Source organism: Mycosarcoma maydis, chromosome 17, assembly GCF_000328475.2.
Source record: "Mycosarcoma maydis chromosome 17, whole genome shotgun sequence".
NCBI classification, from domain to species: domain Eukaryota; kingdom Fungi; phylum Basidiomycota; class Ustilaginomycetes; order Ustilaginales; genus Mycosarcoma; species Mycosarcoma maydis.
The window spans coordinates 81,008-105,779 of NC_026494.1; the positions used below are offsets into that span (position 1 = coordinate 81,008).

Sequence of the window (24,772 nt, forward strand, 5' to 3'; positions counted from 1 at the left end):
ATCCTAGTCCATGCACGATGCACGATTCGCAAATTCAGAATTCCTGATTAACTTAATTCCAGAAACACGAGTAAGTGTCAAGAATCAGCGCGTGATCCACGGTCGTGAAGAAAAAGTCGAAACTGTTGCAGCTCAGCAACTAACATCTGGAGAAAAGGCACGAGGCTTCGTGCTTCACGCTCGAAACTTCTTGCATCACGTGCACCTGGGTCCGTTTTCCGCTGGGCAAGCAAAGCAGCGCGTCGAGCTGCACAGAGAAAAGCGTGTTGATCTTTTGGCGAGATTTACGATTCACAATTGACACTTGACAATTCGCGATTGACGATGGCTGATGAATTGACTGCGGTTCAGCTGCACAAGGCGGAGCACCTGTCATTCGACACTGCCGCTCCAACATCATTCTCACCATCATCCACATCTCACAGCTTGTCTCGCCTCGTCTCGTCTCGTCTCGTCTCGGTTTCTCCTCTTCAACGGCGCATATCCGTGTCACTACGCGCTCGCAGCCATGTCGAGCTCATCTTCTCTCCGACGTCAGCCGTCATCGTCCAGTCTCACACGTCCAGCGCAGCCACGATCCAGGGCACCCAGCGTCGCTCCTCCCGTCTCATCGACAGGCGCTGCTCGAAGGCTCACCGTCAACGGCACAGCGCAAAGCGCATCTCGTTCCGCTTCATCCGCTTCCAACAACTCAAACGAACTAGACAGGAAACGCTCCGATGCCGGCGAATCCAATATCCAAGTCGTCGTGCGTGTTCGAGGCCAAGCTCCGAACGAGCCCAAACGCACAGCACCTGGCATCCTTACAACATCCGGTCCGCGGTGCCAGCAGATCGACGTCGCCATCGAAGCGCCTCAAGTCTCTTCCTCTTCTGCCATCGCCTCCACGTCTAACCTCGTGCAAGAGTCGGCCACACGTCAGAAGAGTTACCACTTTGATCAGGTCTTTGGTCCCGAGGCTGACCAAGGCATGGTATATCAGGATGTCGTCGGTCCTATCCTTGAAGAAGTCATGTCCGGTTACAACTGTACCATCTTCGCTTACGGTCAGACCGGGACAGGTAAAACACACACAATGGAAGGCGACTTGACATCCCAGATGGGCACCTACAGCTCTGAAGCCGGTATCATCCCTCGCTCCCTCTATCGCTTGTTTCACACCTTGGAGCTCTCCAAAGAAGATTACTCGGTCAAGGCCACTTTCATCGAGCTCTACAACGAAGAGCTCCGCGATTTGCTCAGCATCGACTCATCAACATCCTCAGCAGAGCCCTCCTCTTCCGCCACAGCTACAAAGGAGCCACAACACGCTTTACGAATGTACGACGATGCACGCGGAAAAGGCGTCGTCATTCAGGGTCTCGAAGAGGTGGCCCTCAAAGACGCCGCCCACGGTCTTAGCGTGCTCCGACGTGGAAGCCAAAAGAGGCAGATCGCAGCTACCAACTGCAACGAGCAGTCGAGCAGATCTCATAGCGTCTTCACCATGACCGTCTTCATCAAAGACAAGGGGTCCCGAGGCGAAGACGTGCTCAAGATTGGCAAACTCAATCTCGTCGATTTGGCGGGTTCCGAAAACATTGGTCGATCCGGCGCCGAGAACAAGCGCGCAAGAGAAGCGGGCATGATCAACCAGAGCCTTCTCACGCTCGGTCGTGTCATCAACGCACTCGTGGAGAAGAATAGCCACATTCCTTACCGCGAGTCCAAGCTCACGCGTCTCTTGCAGGAATCGCTCGGTGGTCGTACCAAGACTTGCATCATCGCCACCGTTTCGCAAGAACGCGCCAACATTGAGGAGACCCTCTCGACGCTCGACTATGCCCTGCGAGCAAAGTCAATCAAGAACCGTCCCGAGCTCAACACGCGTATGACGCGTTCGGCGCTCATCAAGGAGTACGTGTTCGAGATCGAACGCCTTAAAGGCGATCTTCAGGCATCACGCGATCAGAACGGCATCTACCTCACCGAGGAATCCTGGAAGACGATGCATTCCGAGCATGAGGAACACAAGACGCTCGCCGAGTCGCTCAAACGTAATGCTGAAGTCACAGAGAGCAAGCTCAACAGTCTCAAGGAGCAGTTCGAGCAGAACATGCAGCTGCTCGTCAAGCGCGACCACGAGGTCAAGGCGGCCAAATCCGAGTGCGCAGACAAGGTCGCCGAGCTCGAAGCCTTGATCTCAAAGGCAAACTCACTCGAACTCACCGTTGAGCAAGAGGTAGCGCTGCGAAAGGCCTACATGGCTAGCGAAGCGCATCTCAACCAGGCTGCCACTTCGCTGGCTGACCTTGTGCATCAGAGCACCGCCGATGTTCAAGGTCTCTTCGATAAGCTCGAGCGCAAGACAGCGGTGGAAAAAGCGAATCGCGCTCTGGTGACAGAGTGTCGACATGCCGTCTCGCAGAGAGCTGGCCAGCTCGAGTCGAGTTTGACCAGCTTGCACTCTGCAGAAGGGCAATTCCATGCCACTCTCCAATCGAGCTTGGAAACGCTTGTCAGCAGCTCGGAAACGCGTCACGAAGAGCAGCATCAGTTCCTGCAAGCACGTCTGAAAAAGATTTCGACATCCCTGCGCGAAGTGCGGTCGAGCCAGATGGAGTCCAAGGACGTTCTGACAGCTCTGCTCGGCGAACTGGATGCCACGCTCAATAACATGCAATCTTCCAGTGAGGCCAATTTGGGTTCGCTGAAAAAGACCTGTCGTGGAGCTATCGACGATGTCGTTCTGGCCAACACGCAACGATTCGCCCAAGTGGCGGCTTCGTTGGATTCCATGGTTCAGTCTCACGTTGCTACACTCAAGCATGTCGCCGAGATCAATCTGGCCAGTCAGCAACAGATTGCGCAGATCAAAGCAGCTGCCGAAGCTGCAAATGCGCAAGAAATCGCCAGCTTGAGGGAGCAAAACGCTCTATTGACGGCGACGGTTGACGAGATGAAGAGAAGCAATCGGTCGCTCAAAGCGGATCTCATGGTCGACTTTGGTCGACTGTTGGACCGCTTCACGGAGCAGCAAGAATCGGCCGTGTCGACGTCGATCGGGTCGGCGCAGGCGCTCGTCACGCGTTCCACTGCCGCTTGCGAATCTCAGGCTGCTGACCAAGCTACCCGACTCGACTCGCTTTGCGTCAGTGCCAACGAAACGGCTATCCAGCTGACAACTTCGCAAACGTCGCTCGTCGACCAAACCGGCACCATCAGTAAGGACGTCAACGAAGCCAGTGGCGAGCTGGGCGCCAAGATGAACGCATTTGCTTCTGCTATCGAAGACGATCTCTCGTCGACTGCGCAAACCACCAGTCGCAGCCATGTCGAAATCTCGTCTCTCACCAACAAAGCGCGAGAAGAGATCGAATCGCGCACCAAATCGCAATCGGCTAAGATCAAGGCTTCCAACACCAAGCTCACCGAGACGTTTGAATCGATCAGCTCGAACCTGCAAGCTTCGTCGAAAGAAATCAGCGAGGCGGCGAGACAAGTGGGTGGGCTGGCGGACGAGAGACGCGATGAAGTGAAAGTGTGGAGCGAGCAGATGGGCGCAGGGCTACAAGGGTTGTCATCTGACTCGAATGCCTTGTTGGTGGCCAAGTTTAGGGAGGATAAGAGTACCGGGCATACACCGCAAAAGAAGGTGTGGAAGATGCCGGGACGTTGGACGCTTGTACCGGGCAATCGGGAGGAGGCGATTGAAATCGGGAAAAAAGTTAAAGATACTCTTTCGAGCTCGGCTGTGCTCGCTATGGAAAGCGAGGATGTAGCCAGTTCCGATCTCGACATGGGACCTTGTTCCGAGGCCGAACTGGACATGGCAGCCGCAAGTTGCCCGGCAGACGAGAGCGTCGAACAAGAGCCAGTGTTGCAAACGCCCACATCTCCACCAGCACCAGCAGCTGCTGTGGAAGCATCAGCCGAAGTGGCCCAAACAAGACGGTCTAGTCGACCTCTACGAGAACTGCCGTTCGGCTACTCAAACCTACCCGTTTCCGCTTCCAACGAAGAGGTGGTCGCCATCAAGGCTGTCGTTGACCCAGCAGCATCGGCGTTGCCCAAGACGAGAAGTGCAAAAAACAAACTCACCACTTCCGCCCTCCCCATCAGCAAGCGAGCGAGGTCATAACACATGCCTTCCCATTTCCATTGCTCCCCCCTCTCCCTTTCTCAAGTAGATCAGCGGAATGATGGTCGCTTCGTTTAGTGTTTTGTAATCTGTAATGTAGACCCGGTCTTGTAGCTTCACGGTCGGTTGTGACAACTTTATACCAGTTCGCAGACAAGTCGAGCAAATGTAGGCACGTGTGACTGCGCGAGACTGCAACGCTGGACAGATGCGCAAGTTCGGCATAAAGCTGAAAAAGAATTCACTGCCACAAAGCACAAGAGCGAGGTGAGACAGGCGTGAGGTTTCTGCCAGGGCAGGTCGAGATCAAGTGTTAAGTTATACAAGAGATTATCTACAGGGTCGGCATGGGATCATGCACCATACTTTCGCCCAGTGATAAGCTCGTAAGCCTCTCTGTACTTTTGCTCTGTCCTCTTGACGACGTCGTCTGGTAGAGTGACGGGGACACCCTGATCGGCGGCCTTGTCGAGACCGTTGGCTTTCAACCAATCCCTGACGTACTGCTTGTCAAAGCTATCCTGACCTCGACCGACGGCATACTTGTCGGCGGACCAGAAACGCGAGCTGTCTGGGGTGAGAACTTCATCGACGAGAATCATGTGATCATGGCCAATCAGGCCGAATTCGAATTTGGTGTCAGCCAGGATGATGCCGCGCGACTTTGCGTGAGCGGCAGCTTTCGAGTAGAGGGCAACAGCAGCGTTGGACATGCGTTTGGAGAGGTCGGCACCGATGATGTCGTCGACCTTGTCTGGGTGGATGTTCTCGTCGTGTTCGCCTTGCTCGGCTTTTGTGCTGGGAGTGAAGAGCGGACCGTTGGGAATCTCTTGGCTCTCTTGCAAGCCTTCGGGTAGCTTGATACCGTGGACGGTGCCGGTACGCTTGTATTCCGCCCAGCCACTTCCTGTGATGTAGCCGCGTACGATGGCCTCGATAGGCAGAACTTTGGCTCGTTTGACCAGCATGGATCGACCCTCGACCTGGTGCTCGAGACCAGCCAGCTTCTGCTTGAGCTCTTCGGGGAAGTGCGCATAGTCGGTAGCGATGATGTGGGACTCGATGAGCGAGGGAGTCAAAAGACCAAACCAAAAGGTGGAGAGCGCGTGGAGAAGTTTTCCTTTGTTGGGGATGCCGTTCTGAAGGATGATATCGAAGGCCGATATCCTATCGGTGGCGACAAAGAGGATGGCACCGGCATGAGGACCGTTGGTAAGACCTGCATCGTACACATCACGAACCTTTCCCTTTGCGATAAGTTTGAGGGGCAGATCGGTGGATACAATTGCGTTGCTAGACATCTTCGAGCTGCTCCCTTTCGAGGTTCGATTTTGCGTGTGTGGACCTTGCTGATGATGGACGGCGTCGGCGTTGAAAGCAAGATTGCCACGCAAGAAGAAACTGAGCGAATCGTGAATCGGTTTGGCGTGCAGGGTGGAGCAACCGAAACGTGCGTGGCGAGTCACGTTTACGATTTGTGACTTTATCTTTCGTCATATCGTTTCGTGATTTTGAAAAATCGGGAATCGTGAATCGTGAAATCACGAATGCACCGACCCTCGCACTGACGACTCACGCGTTGACCAAACGACAACAGCCATACGTGATGGCGAGCGACAGAAAGATTTTCCTAAATCCAGGCAAAACTGAACCGGCTTAACAACCGTCAGAACACGTGATCTTGTCAAGAACGTGAGGAGCGGACGCGAATCACGAATCTACTCACGACTCGCACGTCGGGCTGAGTTTGGTTCAGCTAGACGACCCTACCTATCCTTGACGATTGGCGATTCAAAGGGCTGTTTCAACACAGAAGCTGCTCCTCGATTCCTATAGGTTCTTTCGAACAGCCGCGTCGTAGTGTAGTAGCAGCTGAATCAAGCTCGGGCTAGCGGCGTGATAACGGGACTCACGACTGTTTCAAAGCACGAGAGAGGATTCGTATATATATATATATATATATATATATATATATAAATAGAGCATAGGTGCGAGCCTCCAGCAGGTCACAGTTGTGAGTCGTGAGTGAGTGGAGCAGCGACTCATGATTCAAGAACAACACTTTGGCGAAAACGCGCTGGCGCGCTCGTTCAGTCACGAGTCGCTTTTGGACAGGTACCAATCCTCACAGTCGAATCCGTTCGAGTGACAGTCATAGAAAAACAGACAGGCTTGAGTCTCACCCCTCACATCAGCATTCACCTCGATATCGCTCCATAACTTGGCCCATCCACCTCCTTGTTCCACCACCACCATCATCGTCGTCCCATCCTCACGCAGAGAGCAAGTTCATTCTCCAATCATGGTCAAGGCTGCCTCGAGGCACGCCACGCCGGATGGCGAGAACGATCCAGGTCTCGCCACGCCCAAACCTAAATCCATGCACCTTCTGCCCTCGCGAACTAGCATGAACAACATCACCAACTCGCTCTCCTCGAAGCGAATTCTTCCACCCCATCTACAGTCAGCCGCCATCCCAAAGCGTTCCTCCGATTCGATCAAATCCGCTGTGCGTTCCTCTCTTGCTTCCAACGCTACTCCGCAGCCAAGGCGCAAGCGCACCGATGCCGAACCTGCCACCGTCACCCCTCGTCCCAGAGCCTTTGTCGAAGCGACTTCCGATATCCGCAAGATGCAGTCCGTCAGCGACATTTCCAGGCTCACTATCGCTTCCTCGTCCAGCGATGATGCTTCCAGAGCCGCAGACATCGAGCCTGTCAAAGCTTTCCTTCGCATTCGGCCCCCTTCGCACGATAGTCCCAAGGATTCTCCTCGACCTTACATCGAGGTCGTCAGTGACACCGAAGTTCTCATGCATCCGCCCTCTCAGCCTGCCTACTGCAGCTCCCTGTCCGGTGTCAGGTCCAGGACCACCAGCATCGCACCTCCCACAAAGTACATCTTCAGCAAAGTTTTTGGCAGTCAACCCACTTCCTCTTCTGACACTGGCCAAGACATGTCTCAATCCGCATTCTTTCAGCATACTACTCTGCCTCTGGTCGAGGCCCTCCTTCAAGGCGAAAGTGGCCTCATGTTTACTTACGGCGTCACTAACTCGGGAAAGAGTCACACTGTTATGGGCAACAGCTCGCCTGGAGGCGCCGGTATCCTCCCACGCTCGCTCGACGTCATCTTTAATAGTATCAAAGGCCTCGAGAGCTCTGCCAACATCCTGCCCATCGGTGTCTCTGGCGTTCAACGCGCCGACAAGCCATCAGCGCAAGCCGATTCCGCTTCCGCTTCCGCTTCCGCTTCCAGCCTCGGTGTCAATCCTTTCATGATTCCCAGTGTCTCGCGCAGACTCCTCGCAGAAGCTCCCGCACGTGTCGCAAAGCCTCCCAAACTCATCGAACACGACGACACCAAGGTTCCTGTCGACCGCAATCTCCGCTACAGCGTCTTCGTCAGCTACGTCGAGATTTACAACGAAAAACTTTTCGACCTCCTCGATGTCTCGCCTGGCTCCAGCCTAAGCCGCGCTGAATCCATTCGTGGCTCCAACTGGAGCCTCGCTAACATGGCCAACGCTGCTCCGAGCTCCATTCCAGCAAGCGCCAGCATCACGCTCAACCGCAAGCCCCTCAGTCTCAAGAATGATCACGACAACGGCGGCAAGTACGTCGCTGGTCTGCGCGAGATCAAGGTCACTTCGCCCCAAGAGGCTCGCGACCTCCTTCATCGAGGTCAGGAGAACCGTGCCGTCTTTGGCACCATGGCCAATCGCGCCAGTTCGCGAAGTCACGGTATTTTCACCATCAAAGTCATCCGTCATCACGGCGGTCTCACAAACTTGTCCGACGATGACCTCGATTCCTTCACCACTGCTCGTCTCAGCATTGTCGATCTCGCAGGCAGCGAGCGCGTCGCCAACACCGGCCTCGCTAGCGGCGATCGTCTCAAGGAGGCCGGCAACATCAACAAGAGCCTAATGTGCCTTGGACAGTGCCTCGAAACGCTTCGCAAGAATCAGGTGCGTCTTATGGGCACTACCGACAACGGTCAGGCTGCCACGGTCAAACGACGCGTCAGCATCGTGCCTTTCCGTCACTCGAAACTCACCGAACTCTTCCAGAGCTTCTTTGTCGGCGAAGGCAAGGCGGTCATGATCGTCAACGCAAACCCTTACGACACGGGCTTTGACGAAAACTCGCATGTCATGAAGTTCAGTGCAATCGCCAAGGAAGTGGCAGTTTCTCGTTCCATGGGCCCGATCACAAAGATGTTGCCTCCGCTGCCACCTCATAAACAGGAGGGCACTCCCGGCTCTCGATCGCTGCCAAGGTCAAAATCGAGCGTCAACATGCTCGAATCCGACAGTGAGGTTAGCGCAGACGTTACCATCATCGAAGACGACGAGGATTCGGAAGACGAGAACCATGACTCGTTCGTCGACATGCTCCTCGAGAAACACGAAGACTTGCGTCAGAAGTTGCACGCTGCCGAACTTCGCTGCGCTACCATCGAGGCCGAAGTGCGCCGAGAGATGGCCGACCATTTCGAACAGAGACTCATCGAGCTCACAGAAGTCTACAACAACAGGATGATCAACGACGTCGAAGAGAACAATAAGTACACCAACCGCAAGATCGATCTGCTCATCAGAGCCAACGCTCACGACGAGCCTGAACTCGATGCTGACAGCAGTACTGGAAGGCAACTCTCCGACCTGAGCATGAGCGAGGACGAGGACGAGCACTACGAATCTGACCATGATGAGGCTGAGGTTGAAGGCACGCTCGCGGCCAGAAACCGTCGCTTTGATCGAAGCATGAGCGAGATCAGCGCTGGTGAGAGCGTCTTTGATGATGCTACCGAGGGCGATGCCTCCCAATCTCTGCTTGTTGAAGACGATTTCCAAGGCAATCATGACGTCAGTCGAGACCAAGATTCTGCCATTCTCAGGCCAGGAAAGCCACCCAAGCGCTCAGCAGCTAAGCAGATAAAGTACGCCGGTTCCGAAGCCTCTCATTCCGCGTCCGACGAAGATGTCTCCCAGACCGAATCTCAATCCGAGTCCGAGTCTGGATCCGGTGCTGAGCCAGATGCAGTTTCGATCAGCGACCAGGACGACAACATGTCTTCGGCACTCAGCACAGCAGGAGACGACGAGAGCGATGACAACTATAGCAGCGACGGCGACAGCGAAAGTGATGCAGAACAAGAGAACAAGCAAGGCAATAGCAAGCGCGCAGCCGGACGAAGTGAGTCCCAAGTACTCAGCGAGATCCCTTCCAGCACTTTCGACGACAGTCTGAGCTCCATCGCCAGCTCTGCCCGCGTGACTAAGGATTCCGACTCTTCTTTCAACGAGACCAACATTGACTCGGACAGCGAAGAAGAAGAGGATCGTCGCGCACGCCCGCAAAGGGAGTCTGGCGGTCCTAATACTGCCAACGCCAATGCAGCTCGCGGCAGCAACGGCAGCAATGGCAGCAGAACGACCGCTCGTGGCCGACGCTCCTCTAACAAGTCGCACGCCTCTTCCCGTAGCGCCTCAATCCTCGATCAAGCTGGTGCTCTTACTGACTTGAGCGATGCGAGTATGGTCATGAAAGATACCGTCACCCCGAAGAAGAAGCGCAAGCTGCGGAAAAAAGCCGCTATGCAGGAGGATGACTATGTGGAACAGATCGGCGACTCGAGCCTCGTTGAGGCGGTCTACTCGAACACAAGCCACAACACGTCGAGGGCCTCCGGGGCCAGTCGAGCCTCGCGCAGTTTCAACAGTCGAAAGTCGACTCGTTTCTAGATTTGCCTCTCCCAAGACAGCATTGCACTGTCGCTAGCCTCCCTTAATCCATGCAACCTGGTCCGGCCCAATGAATGCTACACACCCGTTCAGATCCGTAAATCCCTAGCTGCTCTTGTACCGTCCCGCGCTTCTTGCCATGCCTCAAGGAGGCGAATCGGCGACAAAATGTGTTCATTGGCAGAGGACGAAGGTTGAGCTTCGATTACTCTTCCTGTTGTCATGCAGAGTTTCGTTTTTTTTCCGAACTGTCGCAATGAAAGGCCATGGTGCACGACAGTCTGTTGCATTCTACAGCGAGCGTGTGCAATCCGCGAACCTACTTGCTCGCCGTAAAATGGAGCCGGGTGGCGGCAAGCGTTCCAGTCGCGCGGCCCATGTGGCCATTCAGAATCCAGAATTTCTTCGATTACAGTCGAACTTGTCCGTGCGGTGAAGAGTTATTGGCCTTCATTCACGTCTGCGATTCAGAAATCGGGATGGTGAGACTACGCGATGATTAGCGACACCAAACAGAGCAAAACTGTCTCGATGAAATTTATCGGAGGTACAGTAATTAATCACGAATCTAGGTTAGCTTTCCCCTCTCGAGGGCTCTGCGGACCTTGACCAGCGCCCTCGCAAATTTGATCTGCGAAGAGGGCGTCAACAACTCTTTGTTGCGTAAACAAGAATCGTTCAGCCGTGCTGTCCGTCTAGGGCTGATATCCAATCTGACGGCTCCTTCAATCTCGCTGTTTGAGTTTTAGACATGATGCTACCCAGCGTTTCCTCTCCCAGCTGACCCTGTCATCGTTCATCTGCAATTGGAAGCCTCCTTCCCCAGCCTCGTGTGCTTACCACACTCATTTTGTTCAGCGTAGCCTCCAATCACGAATCGTGAATCACTGAGACTTTCAAGTTCAGCCACTACGTGTTCAAAGGCTTGCCGCGGAAGGCGCTAAAAATCACAGCATCTCCGCACCTCAAAACAAGGCAATTATGAATTCGTGATTCACGATTGACTGAGCTGATATATCCTTGGATGCATCCGGGCCGTTGAAGTGATACTAGTTTGGTGTTGTGGGCGGTATGCATGATTCTGTGATCTTGATAGTATTGTTTGCTGCGTCCCTTCCGCCTACCAATTCACGATTGACTTGACAGGTACCATCGTCCTCTTTTGCACCGTCAAATGCGATGACTGCGAGCGCAATGTGATACCGTCTTGATGCTTTGCTGACCGTTGAATTCTATTCCTGTTCGAGATGCTGCACCTGCAGCGCCAATCGAGCCACTTGTAGTTGCCCGCGCCTCTGCAGCTTGAGGTACGTATGGACGCATGCATCCAATTCTTGTTGATCCGTGATTAGCTTAGGGCTCTGGCGCCGGCTAATCATGAATCACATCGTGAAAAAAGGTAAAAGTCGTCCTCGGAGCCACCCCGGCAAGGACCCCCGATCTAGACTCCTCCTCAGGTGGCTTCCGAGGAGCAGCCACCTTGTGTGGTTGCTGGGGTGGCTTCTGAAGAGCAACCCCATCAATCATGAATCAACCGGTCCCAGCATACAGCTCAATGCGCCACAGTTGTTGTCATTGCAATCATTCACGATTGTTAAAATATCTGCGATTGGCGTTTAGTCTGATCGTCCACAATCATTTCAGTTACCCGACCGGGACACACGAGTGACCAGACGGGAACGAGTCAGTCCGCAACAACTTCGTTTACCCGACGGGAACACAAGAGTGACCGGACGGGAACGAGTAAGCCCGCGGCATGTCCGCAAACGTGAATATGCCCGCGAGTATCGTAGCTCGCCAGAGTTTCTACGTTCACGCACGGTTCATGACATAGCGCTGGTAGTGAGAAGCCCAGAGTAGATTCACACAAGTCGCTGGAAGACTCACGACTGTGGAAATCACAATTATACCGTTGGCTACAGACCCGCACCAAGTCACGAGTGATAGAACCTGAAAGAAAACAGACTCACGCATCTGGCCAGTTGTGGCCACAGCTAGCCAGTTGTATGAGGAGCCGACGTATAGGGAGATTCTGAATCTCGGTAAAGTGTTGCCAGAATATAAACAGCAAAACTTTGTAGAAGCTCATGTAGGATACTCCAGTCAGCTCATGTACATAAATACAGAGGGAACACTCGTGACTCACACTTTGTAGTTAGTCCCTCTTTTGCGATTTTGGTGATTCTTTAGCAAGCGCTAGATGATCGAAGTCCCCCTTTCCTTAGAGAGGCGAGTCCAAAACACACCGTGATTCACGACTGTCCAGATCACGAATCGTGAATACATTCACGATTCACGAGATTCACAGATTTCAAACCATTCACGAATCATAAATATAATCGTGAATCGTGAACCACAAATAAATTATTTTAAGCCAACAGGCGAGTGAGCAAGGGAGATGAACGATTGAGTAAAGGGCCAGCAGCCAAACCAGCGAGTGAGACCAACGAGCGAGCGAGACCAGTGAGATGAATGGGGCGGGTTAGCAGGGTTACAATCGTGAATCGTGATTGATGCGCGGGCAAGCTGGCGACAAGGAATCACGATTCAGGGTCCCAAATCGTAAAAGGTATCAAAAAGTCGGTGGGTGGGGCTTAGGGACGGAGTCGTGAGTGAAGGTACAGACGCAAACCATCCACACCACTCACGCCATTCGTGATTGTATAGAGATCAGCTCATGGGCGATACTACGGTGAGCTCATATACACAAACCAGACGAAATAATCATGAATATATGCGCTTTGTAACTTTCCTCGTCAACACAGTTAAAGTTTGTATAAATCCCATATTTGAGCAAATACATTACTAACATTCGTGATTCGTGACTCACGACTGGCCGATGAGCTATTGAGAGGATGGTTGTCCTCGGAACCACCCTAGGATCCACCTGCGAGGGGTGGTTGCTGCGAGAAGCCATCTAGGAGCCACTCAGGGTGGTTCCTATGACGACTTTTTCCTTTTTTACGACGTGAATCGCGACAAATCGTGCGACTCGTGACTAATAATCGTGAATCACGAATATGTAAGGACCCACGAAGGGACGATGGTGATATTCAAATTCTTGGTGAATCTTTAGCGGGCGCTAGATGATCGAAGTCTCCCTTTCCTTAGAGAGGCGAGTTGGGACTGACTAGTGGTCGAGAATGGTTTGGAATGTATTTGGATAGTGTGAATTGGACAAGGGACTAACTACAAAGTGTGAGTCACGAGTGTTCCCTCTGTATTTATGTACATGAGCTGACTGGAGTATCCTACATGAGCTTCTCCCTATACGTCGGCTCCTCATACAACTGGCTAGCTGTGGCCACAACTGGCCAGATGCGTGAGTCTGTTTTCTTTCAGGTTCCATCACTTGGTGCGAGTCTGGCATATTCCCACAGTCGTCCAGCGACTTGTGTGAATTTACCCTGGGCTTCTCGCTACCAGCGCTATGTTATGAACCGGGTAAAACTCCGGCGTTCTGAGACACCTACTCGTACCCATCCGGTGACTGAGAAGCTTGCGGACATTCCGCGAGCTTACTCGTTCCCATCCGGTCACTCGTGTGTACCGTTTGGGTAACTGCAAGGGCTGCATGATTGTGGGCGATCAGACTAAACGCCAATCGCAGGTATTCTAACAGGTGATGTAAGAAACCATTCATGAATGCTTGTACGAAGTGCTGAACGTAGGGCACGCTAAAATCCGTGATTCTCAATCGTGAATTGCTGTCATCAAACTGACAATTCGTGATTCACGAAACGTGAATCTTGAATAACGAATCACAATTCCCCGCACAAAGAAATCACGAATCACGAATCACGAATTGCAATAAAACCCAGCAGAAATAGTTATGAGTCACGAGTAGACACCGTCACGAGTCATGAGTCATCCCAAACATGAATTGTGAATCGTGAATCACGAATGAATATGATTACATGATAAAGAACGCGTAACCATAGCGCGCTATGCGATTCGTGATTCATGCGTGATGATTGAACACCAGCTAACTCACGACTTATAAGGGTTGCGGGTGCGATCGATCAAAAGACTTAGCTAAAAATCATGTTTATCGGGCTGGTGTGAGTTTGTGACCACAGATAATTAATGATTCATGATTTATGATGCTTCACTCGTGCATGATACAGACACGTCTTCCTTCCTTCTTTGTCTCTTTGACCTAAAGTCACGAGTGTGCCTGGTCATTTCTTGAAAACCATGAATAGCAGACTGGTGCTCGTGACACTCTCCCAACAACATGCTTCACTCACGACTGGCTCTATCTTTTCTCGAATGGAGACGGGAAGTGTTAGAATATCTACGATTGGCGTTTAGTCTGATCGCCCACAATCATGCAACCCTTGCAGTAACCTAACCGGTATACACGAGTGACCGGACGGGAACGAGTAGGTGTCTCAGTACGCGCGCTATACGCGCGCGACACGCACTCAATACACCAGCGGTACGACCGCGGTACGCGTGCGATACACTCGCAGTACGCGCGCCATACGCGCGCGACACGCGCTCAATGCACCCGCAGTACGACCGCGGTACGCGCGCAAGTATAGTAACTCGCCAGAGTTTCCCCGCTTCACAACATAGCGCTGGTAGCGAGAAGCCCAGAGTAGATTCACACAAGTCGCTGGACGACTGTGGGAACACGCCGTTGGCTACAGACTCGTACCAAGTGGAAGAACCTGAGGGAGAACAGACTCATGCATCTGGCCAGTTGTGGCCACAGCTAGTCAGTTGTATGAGGAGCTGACGTATAGGGAGAAGCTCATGTAGGATACTCCAGTCAACTCATGTACATAAATACAGAGGGAACGCTCACACTTTGTAGTTAGTCCCTTGTCCAATTCACACTATCCAAATACATCCCAAACCATTCTCGACCCTACTCAGTCCCAACTCGCCTCTCTAAGGAAAGGGAGACTTCGATCATCCAGCGCCCGCTAAGGATTCACCGCGAATATCGAATAGGTTATGAGCCCAATCAATGATCAAGACCTTGCCTTCTCCTCTATGAGGGTTGGACTACCCAAACGGCTGATGTCCTCGGAGGACTACTTCGAATGGGCGACCTCGATGCAAAATGTCCTTTCGTGCAAAAACGCGAACTTATGGTTCATCATCGAGGGACGACTCGTCAAACCCGAGGAACATCTGGGTGAGGGAGACCTTAAGGAAGTGAAGCTCGGCAACAAATTCCCTACTAAGGATATCGCCGAGTACTATCGAGCTGAGCGTGGAAGCACGCAGCATACTCCTCAACTCCCTTGGACCCGCCCAACAAGCCCTGGTCGATACGTCAACTACTGCTCGAAAAGTCTGGGAGAAACTTCGCGAGAACTACGCGCAGAACGTTGCTCAGCAGATTGCTTCACTCGAAGCGCAGTTGGCGAACCTCTACCAAGGAGATGACAAGATCAACGTCTACTCCTACAAGTTGGAGACTATCTGCAGGAAACTTGACCACGTGGATGCTCCGGTTAGCGGGACTTCGCAAACTGAGAACCTTTCTGCGTGGCCTCGGTCCCCAGCACGATGTCTGGCGAAAGATCTTCTACTTCAACACTCGTCTCTTCTTCCAGAAGGAAGGAGATTCCGACGAAACAGCCAACAAGAAGGCCCTGGAAGACTACGAAATTGCCGTCAGCACGATTATGGCTGAAGAAGCCGAGCAAAAGTCTTTCCGGCGCCAATACCCAGCTCGGGCCATGCAAGCCCAGTCGCAGCCTGTCAAAAAGGGCAAAGACAAATTCTGCACTAACTGCAAGAGGGATAACCATAACCTCGAAGACTGCTTCATGGAAGGAGGTCCCAAACACAAGGATCGCACCGAGAAGCAAAAGCAGAAGAAAACCAAGAAAGTGACGGGAAACCTGGCACAAGTCGACTCCGACGAGATGAATCTGTGTCTCCACGTGTCCACACCCGATGACAACGTCGCTCCCCAAAATGAAACCTGGATCATTGACTCTGGCGCAAGCCGACACATGACCGGCGACAAGACCCTCTTCTCGACGTACGGACCATCTCCTGTCCAGGAGGTATTCGTCGCTGACAACAGAGGAGTTCCGGTTGCTGGCATGGGCAACGTCAGACTGGTGATGAGTAACTCGAAGGGATCAGCGGAAGTCGATTACACTTCAAGATGTCCTCCACGTTCCAGGACTTGGGAACAATCTCTTCTCTACACCACAGGTGCAACGCCTCGGTGGAAGCATCAACTTCACCAAGAAAACGGTCGAAATCTTCGACAAAAAGGGTCGACTGGCCCTGAGGGGCAAACGCCGTGGAGATGTGAACTACCTGCTAGTGGAAGGAACTACCACCGCAGTAGCCAAACTCGTTACTAGCGAGAAAGCCTTGGACCAAGCCAAACTCTGGCACCAACGGCTAGGCCACCTCCACATGCAGGCCACGCTCAAGACAGCATCGCTTACCGACGGGCATGAACCTAAAGGCTATGTCGGGCCCCTCTGAATCGGGAACAACTGCGAAACCTGCATCAAGTCGAAGCATAGGCACGCACCGATCAAGAGCCGTGGACCCAAGACAACTCGACCACTCGAGCTAGTTCACATGGATCTTGCGGGGCCTCTGCCGGAAGGCTTATCCAAAGAGAAATATTACCTACTCATGGTGGACGATTGCACGAGATACTGCTTCGGGGCGGCACTGATCTATAAGTCATCAGCCTTCCAAGCATTCCGAACCATCGATCGATGGACCTCAAACGCAACTGGGAAAGCGTATCTGCCGAGTCCGAACGGGACAATGGTGGGTGAATTCTTGAGCAGAGAGTTCTCGAACTACCTCAATCACCGAGGTATAGGACGAGAGGTCACTCCAAGATTCACACCACAATCCAACGGTCTCGTGGAGCGCACTAACCCAGATTTGTCAAGGATTATATTCGGTGCATGCTAGAAGAAAGCAAACTTGACTACCCAGTACTGGCCATTCGCCTTCAGTCACGGGCTGAAGCTTCGAAACATGTCGGCCACCAGCACGGATTCTTCCAAGACACCTCATGAAGGAATGCATGGCAAACGCCAGGATCTTCAAGGCCTCCGGGTCTTTGGGTGTAAAGCCATGGGCACGCGTACCTGACGAACTCCGCAAATCCCTGGATCCCAAGTCTGTGTGAATGCATACACCTGGGACATGTTAGCAATAACCACCCTTACATATACAGACTCATGGACGTAGAAACCGGCCAGATCTTCACAAGTCGGCACGTCATCTTCCGGGAGAACGAGCGGATTCGGCGAAAATCTGAAGCCCCCTTCGAGGAACTTTCAGATGATGAAACTGGAACCACGGGAAACAATCTCCCGAGGCCAGGATTACCGGCCCCGGTCCGCTCATCGCTGAACATCCCAAGGACTTCCCCATCGTCCGAAGAACCCAGTCAACCAGTGGGAGCCACCAACTACCCTCATCTCGCCTCAATAGAGGAAGCGCAATTAGCAGATACTACCGAGAGCGGTGATTCACTGGAGAGTCCAACTCAACAACTTGTTCCTTCAGCAGAATCCACAGATGACGAATTCCATGAACCGATCAACCTTATTCCCTCAAGAAGGCGACCTCAAGACATCCGAGGCCGGGACTCCCCATCGCGGCATCAAGAAATAGATGACGAGTCCGATGACTCTCTCGCTCTTCTCCCGACTCCTCACCAAACAGTGGGAGGAGATACAACAACAGTGGGAGATACAAGAACAGTGGGAGACAAAAACAACGCAAACGAGAGCACGGGTGACGAGTCACGTTACAACCTTAGGGCAAGGCCCCACAGACTTGGCGATTACGCCCGGCACGTGACAACAAATCTTTCAAAGCCACCGGCCACCCTGAAACAAGCTCGCATGCGCGCCGACTGGCCCGTATGGGAAGGTGCCATCCAGGCAGAACTCAAAAGTCATGAATCCAACAAGACTTGGACCCTCGTAGACCACCCACAAAACAAAGCCACCAATGTGGTCAGCTGCAAATGGGTATTCGCCATCAAGAAAAAGGCCGATGGATCTCTCGACAAATACAAGGCACGACTAGTCGCACGAGGCTTCACACAGCGATACGGATACGACTACGACGAAACCTTCTCTCCAGTAGTAAAGGCCACCACGTTACGCATCCTCATCGGCCTCGCCGCGGCATTCGACTGGAAGATTGTTCATTGGGACGCAGTCACTGCTTTCTTAAACGGACGCCTATCGGCAGAAGTATACATGACGATGCCTCCCGGTCACGAAGTACCCGGGAAGGTCTGCTTCCTGAACAAAGCCATCTACGGTCTCAAGCAAGCCGGCCGCGAATGGTACCTCTTCGCTACGAAGGTACTCGAACAGCTCGGATTCACGAAACTGCAAGAAGACCACTGCCTCTTTCATTCCAAGAAGGCCGGACGACAGATCTTACTTGCATTATACGTCGATGACCTCGTCGCTGCGTCACCAAAAGCATCGGAACTCGCCTGGCTCCACACCGAAATCCAAACTCATTTTAAAAATCACAGATCAGGGCGATTTATCTTCTGTGCTCAACGTCAGCGTGTCGAAATCTACCAATTCCACTTCCCTAGGCCAACCTGGTTACATCCAAAAGATCCTCGATCGTTTCCAGATGCTCGAAGCGAAACCCGCCTTCACACCATTACCCGCCACTGGCATTGCTCATCCCGAAAACCCCGAGCACTGCTCCGTCGCGGACAAGGAACTCTTCCAACAGCTCGTAGGCTCTGTCAACTACCTGGCTTGCTACACTCGACCAGATGTGGCATACGCGGTACAAGCTCTCAGCCGCTATTTAGCTCAACCGACGATCCACGCACTCTCTGCTGGAAAACACCTTCTCCGTTACCTCAAGACTACGCAGGACTATCGCCTCCGGTTCCCCAAACTAGCGAGTGGGAGGAATCTGACCCTAGAGGTCTTCACGGACGCTGATTTTGCAAACCAGAAGGCGATTTACTCTCCCAATCAAGAGTTAACCACCAAAAACAAGATCGTCATACCAGGTCGACACAACAAACACCCCTCGCAAAAGCGTCACAGGAATGATCTTCCTAATGAACGGTTCCCCAATCAGCTGGCTATCCAAACAACAACCTATCATCGCAACCTCAACACAAATGGCTGAATATATCGCGGCCGCGGAAGGCGCGAAAGAAGCGTTGTGGATCAGAAGCCTGTTTCATTCCCTTCAACTTCGAGGAAAAGAAGCAATACCTCACTACATTGACAACCAGGCAGCGATCCAGCTATGCAAGAACCCGGTACTTCACAAGGCTACAAAGCACATCGACATCATCTACCACAAGATACGCGAATTGGCCGCCGTCGGTGTTATCAACATCGAATATACCGAGTCAGGGGAGCAACGAGCGGATGCGCTCACAAAGACGCTCAACCGTCAGCAGATCGAAAAGTTCTGCAAGGAGATTGGCCTGAAAGACAGGTCCAACGAGAAATCCTCTCAATAAACTCCATGACGGAAACATCTGCCTTTCACAACCTTCAATTCGCCCTCGCTGAACGCGTGCGAAAACTAGGCAGATCGATACAACAGAAAGCCTGTTGGCCGCAGCTTTCGACCTGATGGGTTTGGATCATCCAAAGAAGGTCCCATCAAGGTTCAAGGACTTGCAAAAGGACTGGAAACCCAACTGACACAGTGGTATCCACAAAAGTCACCATGCACACTTCCTGATTCTCCCTCCACTGGAGGATAACGAGAACGAATACATGATGTATTCAGGGAACAAAACCTCACGCGTCGCCAAAAAACGAGCTGTGAAAGTTCCCAAATCACGAGCATCACGTAGGTTTCCCAGGACCATGGAGCAGTCAAGTAGTCAACGAAAGCTCACCGAACGAAGCTTCAACGAGGGCCCACCTAGAGGAAAGATTCGCTGGAAAGAGCCGCAGCGCACCTCAAATGCCCCAGACACTTACACTTCGATCCGTAAGAGGACACGGCGCACACACCTTCCAAACTTGGACGGAAAGTTTTACGCCGCACACATCAAGACAGAGAGCAACATGGCGCGATCCCCACCGAGTGGGAGCGTCAGTGTCTCTGCGATTCATGATTTGGGCACTCAAACACCATTCGAGTGGGAGTGTTAGAATATCTACGATTGGCGTTTAGTCTGATCGCCCACAATCATGCAACCCTTGCAGTAACCTAACCGGTATACACGAGTGACCGGACGGGAACGAGTAGGTGTCTCAGTACGCGCGCTATACGCGCGCGATACGCACTCAATACACCAGCGGTACGTCCGCGGTACGCGTGCGATACACTCGCAGTACGCGCGCCATACGCGCGCGACACGCGCTCAATGCACCCGCAGTACGACCGCGGTACGCGCGCAAGTATAGTAACTCGCCAGAGTTTCCCCGCTTCACAACATAGCGCTGGTAGCGAGAAGCCCAGAGTAGATTCACACAAGTCGCTGGACGACTGTGGGAACACGCCGTTGGCTACAGACTCGTACCAAGTGGAAGAACCTGAGGGAGAACAGACTCATGCATCTGGCCAGTTGTGGCCACAGCTAGTCAGTTGTATGAGGAGCTGACGTATAGGGAGAAGCTCATGTAGGATACTCCAGTCAACTCATGTACATAAATACAGAGGGAACGCTCACACTTTGTAGTTAGTCCCTTGTCCAATTCACACTATCCAAATACATCCCAAACCATTCTCGACCCTACTCAGTCCCAACTCGCCTCTCTAAGGAAAGGGAGACTTCGATCATCCAGCGCCCGCTAAGGATTCACCGCGAATATCGAATAGGAAGGGGGTTTAGCCAATCGTGAATGTACATGCGCGAGTGAAGAGCCGTGTCATTCACGAATCGTGAATATGAATCACTAAAAACTTGATTTTTGTGAATCACAAATGCATACATGTTGGGAGTGCGATACTGTGATCTGGCCCGAAAGCATTCACGATTCACGATTCATGACAACTATTCGTGATTTATTTTATGATATTCACGATTCGTGATTATCACGTATGATTCATGGTTGTGATTCGTGATTTGTGATTCACGATTCGTGATTTCGACCGATCGTGATAAACTATCATTCAGGACTCCCGCGTCATGTGTTCACGATATACGATTCACGATTCATAATCCTGAATTTTTAGGAGCCAAATCGTGAATAAAATCACGAATGATACAGAACAAAGCGAAGAGCCCGAACAAACTTATTCAGGTGATAGAAAGCGATTCGTGATGTTGCTGTCAGTCGTTGTTTTACAGTTGTGAATTTGTCCACTCGCAACGTAAAGAAAGGAAACGTTCTTTGCCGCAGCTACAACTGAAGCACCCTGGTGTTGGGGCGGCTACCTTTTTGTTTCTGGGCATATGAGATCCACGTCGTAAAAAAAGGAAAAAGTCGTCCTAGGAACCACCCCGGGAACCACCCTGGGCGGCTCTTAGATGGCTTCTCGCAGGAACCACCCCTCGCAGGTGGATCCTAGGGTGGTTCCGAGGACGACCATCCTCTCAATAGCTCATCGGCCAGTCGCATAGGAGATCACACACAAGACGAAAGACCTGGTACTGGAGCAAAACAACGTATGGATTCGTAGCCTAGCAATTCGAGAAAATACTCAAGACTGTTGCAAGAGAGTTAATGGCAAAGCCAGCAGCTTGCTGGAGCATCGATCGCGGCTACAAAGCTCGCGAATGATCGTCTCGACCAGCTCTGTGTAGGCGTCTGGCCTCTGCGACCAGTCGAACCACGAACTGCAGGACGGGCACGCCGTGCGAGGATGGCGGTGATTCCTCAAAGGGCGGGAGAGGGTCCCGTGACTGCAAGCCGTGAGCCCATTCGATGACGAAGCTCGTCTCGGAACGGCCTTTGCAGTGCCCTGTACTGTTTCATGCCTGGAGTCCGTGCTGTTAGGCTTCTGATTGCATCATCGGCAGCGTTCTGGGCAGGATAGCCGGCTCGTTCGTTCCCTGGAATGCCACGATGCCCGGAGACCCAGACCACCGTAGCCGCCTGGCAACTGCTAAATGTTGGATGGTCGATATGGCTTGGTCGCTACTAAGCATGGAGCCTAAGCTAATCACAGCGGCGCGATAGTCACAGGAGGTGGTTACGCCCTGGTTGGCGACGCCGTGTCCAAGTTCTTAAAGGATTGAAAGCAATTCAGCGCAGTAGACCGTAGAGCGAGATCCGACAGCTTTTGGAGACTCCCACGTCCAGGCGCCTGGCTGAGCGAGGTATAAGTAAGCCGTCAGTATACACCGGTCTGAAGATGCCTGACTCGAGCGTAGTAGTACTGACAACTATTCACGAATACGAAGCATAATAGCGTCGTCCTTGTTCCGTTCGGTCACCGTTCGGGGTATCGTCAGGAATTAGGGTGCTTGGCACCGTGATTAGTGATGCCAGATTGATACAGATCTGGCCAGTGGTTCAGCCAGAGATGGAGGGATCCTGGCTTTCTGGTCGGCTTCGCCTTCGCGGCTTGTGTCACTAGTATCGAGGCTGGTTGCAATCATGGGAGTGATAGCCATCGGGCGAGCTTGTTGCATGCTGTGCAGCACAGTGCTAGGTCGACTGGGAGGGGAATGCCTCAAATGTGAGAGCATCTGTGGAGGTGGAGTGGAAAGCAGCCTGTAATTATCAGTGAAGATTACACCTAGGATTATGAGTTCATGAGGCCGGGCTAGCCGGAAGACTACTAGCTCGATGTTTCCCGAGCTCAACGGGCTCCTGCATGGGGAGTAGATAAACTTTGCCGGATCGAAAGTCGATCCACAGGTAGCAGCCCGCGATAGAGCCATCTGGGAGGCTAGCTTGACTTTGCGGCACATGCCTTCGATTCGAGCGTCAACAAGCAGAGATTTAGCATCGATCCATTTCACACTCAACGCAGGGCAGCACGGTGGAAAATCTAGCATGTCTCGACGTACGATACTTCGAGCTTGAGGCGCGCTTGTCGGTCGTTCATGGACGAAGACGTCCATTGCACAATGCGCTTGGGCAGAGAAACTCGATTGAGAGCCTCGGTCGAGTGGTGTACGTGCACGGCGTTGTGGGCGCTCTTCACGTCCATGGAGACAAGTGCACAGTGTCGTCAGTTTCTTTGAGCGTTCCGGATGAACTCGTGTACCCTGATAACAGCATACTTGGTGCTTCGTCCATGCCGCCCTCCGTAATGGCTGGCGAGGACGATTCTCGGATTCTGCTCGGCCTTTGCAAGGTTGCGAGCAGCAATGAGGCCTTCTGACAGCTTGCCCAGAGTGGGTAGAAAACTAATAGGACGATCAGCACCTTGCTTCCCGTAGACGAGCTTATTGGGCTTTCGAAGTACCTCGAAAGTGGCTTGCTGAAAGCAGCGGGGATGTGTTCCTACATATAGAGCACAGGCGATGTGTAGGCTGACCAGAAGTTCGATGAAGCCTTCCCATCTTGTGGTCAGTATCGTGAGCATACGCCAAGGAATGTCATCAGGTCCGGAAGCCGACTTGCTACTGGATCGGTGTTTGCAGGATTTCGGCGGTGGAGAATGGCTCCCATTAAGGCGTGGCTCGTCTGTAGCGGGGGCGAAGCACCGGGGCCGCAAGGCGCAGCCAATAGCTGTTGGCGGAAGGAATGCAGCGGCAGGTACGGCTTCTTTCTCCGCCGCTCTACGAGCGACTGCGCCATGGCCATGGTGCAGAGGTGCGATATTACGAACGGCTGCTTTCTTGCTGCTGAGGCGGGCTAGCTTCATAGAGATTGAGGATCGGCGATTGTGGCAAAATTGACTCAGAAATGCAACCTTTTCACCGTTCCGAATGCTTTTCTATACGTTCTTTACTTCTCCTTCCAAATGTTGAAGGAGTACCAACTGGCTGGAGCGTACGCCGTGCTCGACTTGCATCAGACACAAGCGCACGTAGATGGTCGTTGAACCAAGGCTGAGTGACATGTCCCTCATTGTAGGGCTTCCCCGTCTTCTTGAAGCCTTCTTGGATCGTCGCTGTCAATTATTGTGCAAAGGTGTCTAGATGCTCTTCGGTCATTAGACCTTGGAGGTTCGCTGAGCGTTCGAGCCATCCCACTTTTACAACTTTAGAAAAGGTCTCCTCGTCCTTGATGCGCAAGAATTTGGAGGGAGAAGAGGAGAGGGGAGCAGCCCAATAAAATTGAGTTGTGACAGCGTAGTGGTCGGTGCCATTATCGTTGTCGAAGTGCTTGATGGTGACAATGGAGTCGGTCATTGGCGTGGTCACAAATGTCAGGTCGATAGGGTTGCACGTGACAGAGGCGCAGGGAAATGTGCCGAGGGTGATGGGGGTTACAAGTCCCAGACCATGTCGTGAGAGAATTGAGAGGAAGATGTTTGCATGAGCCGACACCAATATCTTTGGTGACGAATCGGAACACGCGAAGGACGTCAATTCTAGTCTCATCCCTGATTGCTGGAGCGACGGCCTCGTGGGGCCCGTGCGTGGAGAGGGCCATGATGTCGCTGTTTGCCGGAAGGGCTTGGCATCTAATGAACACGGTACTGGCATTTTGGTGGCGTGATGGCTGCGGGTTGTGGAGGACTTCCGGCATCTATGATGCCTGCTTGGGCGGTTTGAGCCTAGATGGCGCCTTTGGTGTCGATATCAGAGTGAATTCCGGAATTCACGCCTAAACTCGTGGGCCAGATCGTCGATTCTCTGTCTTCATTCGCGCTCGCGGGCGAAGGGCGCAATCAGAGCAATAATGCCGTCGAGAATTTCAGCGGTGACTGCTTTTCGTGGACGTTTTCTTGTTGGTGTGACCGTGGAGTGCGTGCACCTTGAAGGCGAACCTCATGATCTGACTGTGCTGAGGCAGAGAAGTTGAGGGGTGTTTGGGCTTCTTCCGAGACAAGCGATTCAACGTCATCGCTCTCGATGACGGCGTGGC

At 52.6% G+C, this 24,772-nt stretch overlaps 5 protein-coding genes across 5 annotated transcripts; 3 read left to right on the forward strand and 2 right to left on the reverse strand.

Moving 5' to 3' along the window:
- Positions 1–508: 508 nt before the first annotated feature.
- Positions 509–4,120, forward strand: UMAG_10678 (uncharacterized protein; the record flags this gene model as incomplete). The annotated part of the gene is made up of 1 exon (XM_011393429.1): positions 509–4,120. The coding sequence occupies one exon, from the start codon at positions 509–511 to the stop codon at positions 4,118–4,120; it is 3,612 nt and encodes a 1,203-aa protein (XP_011391731.1).
- Positions 4,121–4,473: 353 nt separating this feature from the next.
- UMAG_04726 (putative phosphoribosylaminoimidazolesuccinocarboxamide synthase) lies at positions 4,474–5,421 on the reverse strand (the record flags this gene model as incomplete). Its single annotated transcript, XM_011393308.1, has 1 exon — positions 4,474–5,421. The coding sequence occupies one exon, from the start codon at positions 5,419–5,421 to the stop codon at positions 4,474–4,476; it is 948 nt and encodes a 315-aa protein (XP_011391610.1).
- Positions 5,422–6,422: 1,001 nt separating this feature from the next.
- On the forward strand, positions 6,423–9,869 carry UMAG_04727 (uncharacterized protein; the record flags this gene model as incomplete). Its single annotated transcript, XM_011393309.1, has 1 exon — positions 6,423–9,869. One exon carries the CDS (start codon positions 6,423–6,425, stop codon positions 9,867–9,869), a length of 3,447 nt encoding a protein of 1,148 aa, XP_011391611.1.
- A 3,255-nt stretch (positions 9,870–13,124) lies between these two features.
- On the forward strand, positions 13,125–13,430 carry UMAG_04728 (uncharacterized protein; the record flags this gene model as incomplete). Its single annotated transcript, XM_011393310.1, has 1 exon — positions 13,125–13,430. One exon carries the CDS (start codon positions 13,125–13,127, stop codon positions 13,428–13,430), a length of 306 nt encoding a protein of 101 aa, XP_011391612.1.
- Positions 13,431–22,263: 8,833 nt separating this feature from the next.
- Positions 22,264–24,390, reverse strand: UMAG_04731 (uncharacterized protein; the record flags this gene model as incomplete). The annotated part of the gene is made up of 5 exons (XM_011393311.1): positions 22,264–22,753; positions 22,801–22,931; positions 23,001–23,593; positions 23,736–23,852; positions 23,901–24,390. 5 exons carry the CDS (start codon positions 24,388–24,390, stop codon positions 22,264–22,266), a joined length of 1,821 nt encoding a protein of 606 aa, XP_011391613.1.
- Positions 24,391–24,772: the final 382 nt, after the last annotated feature.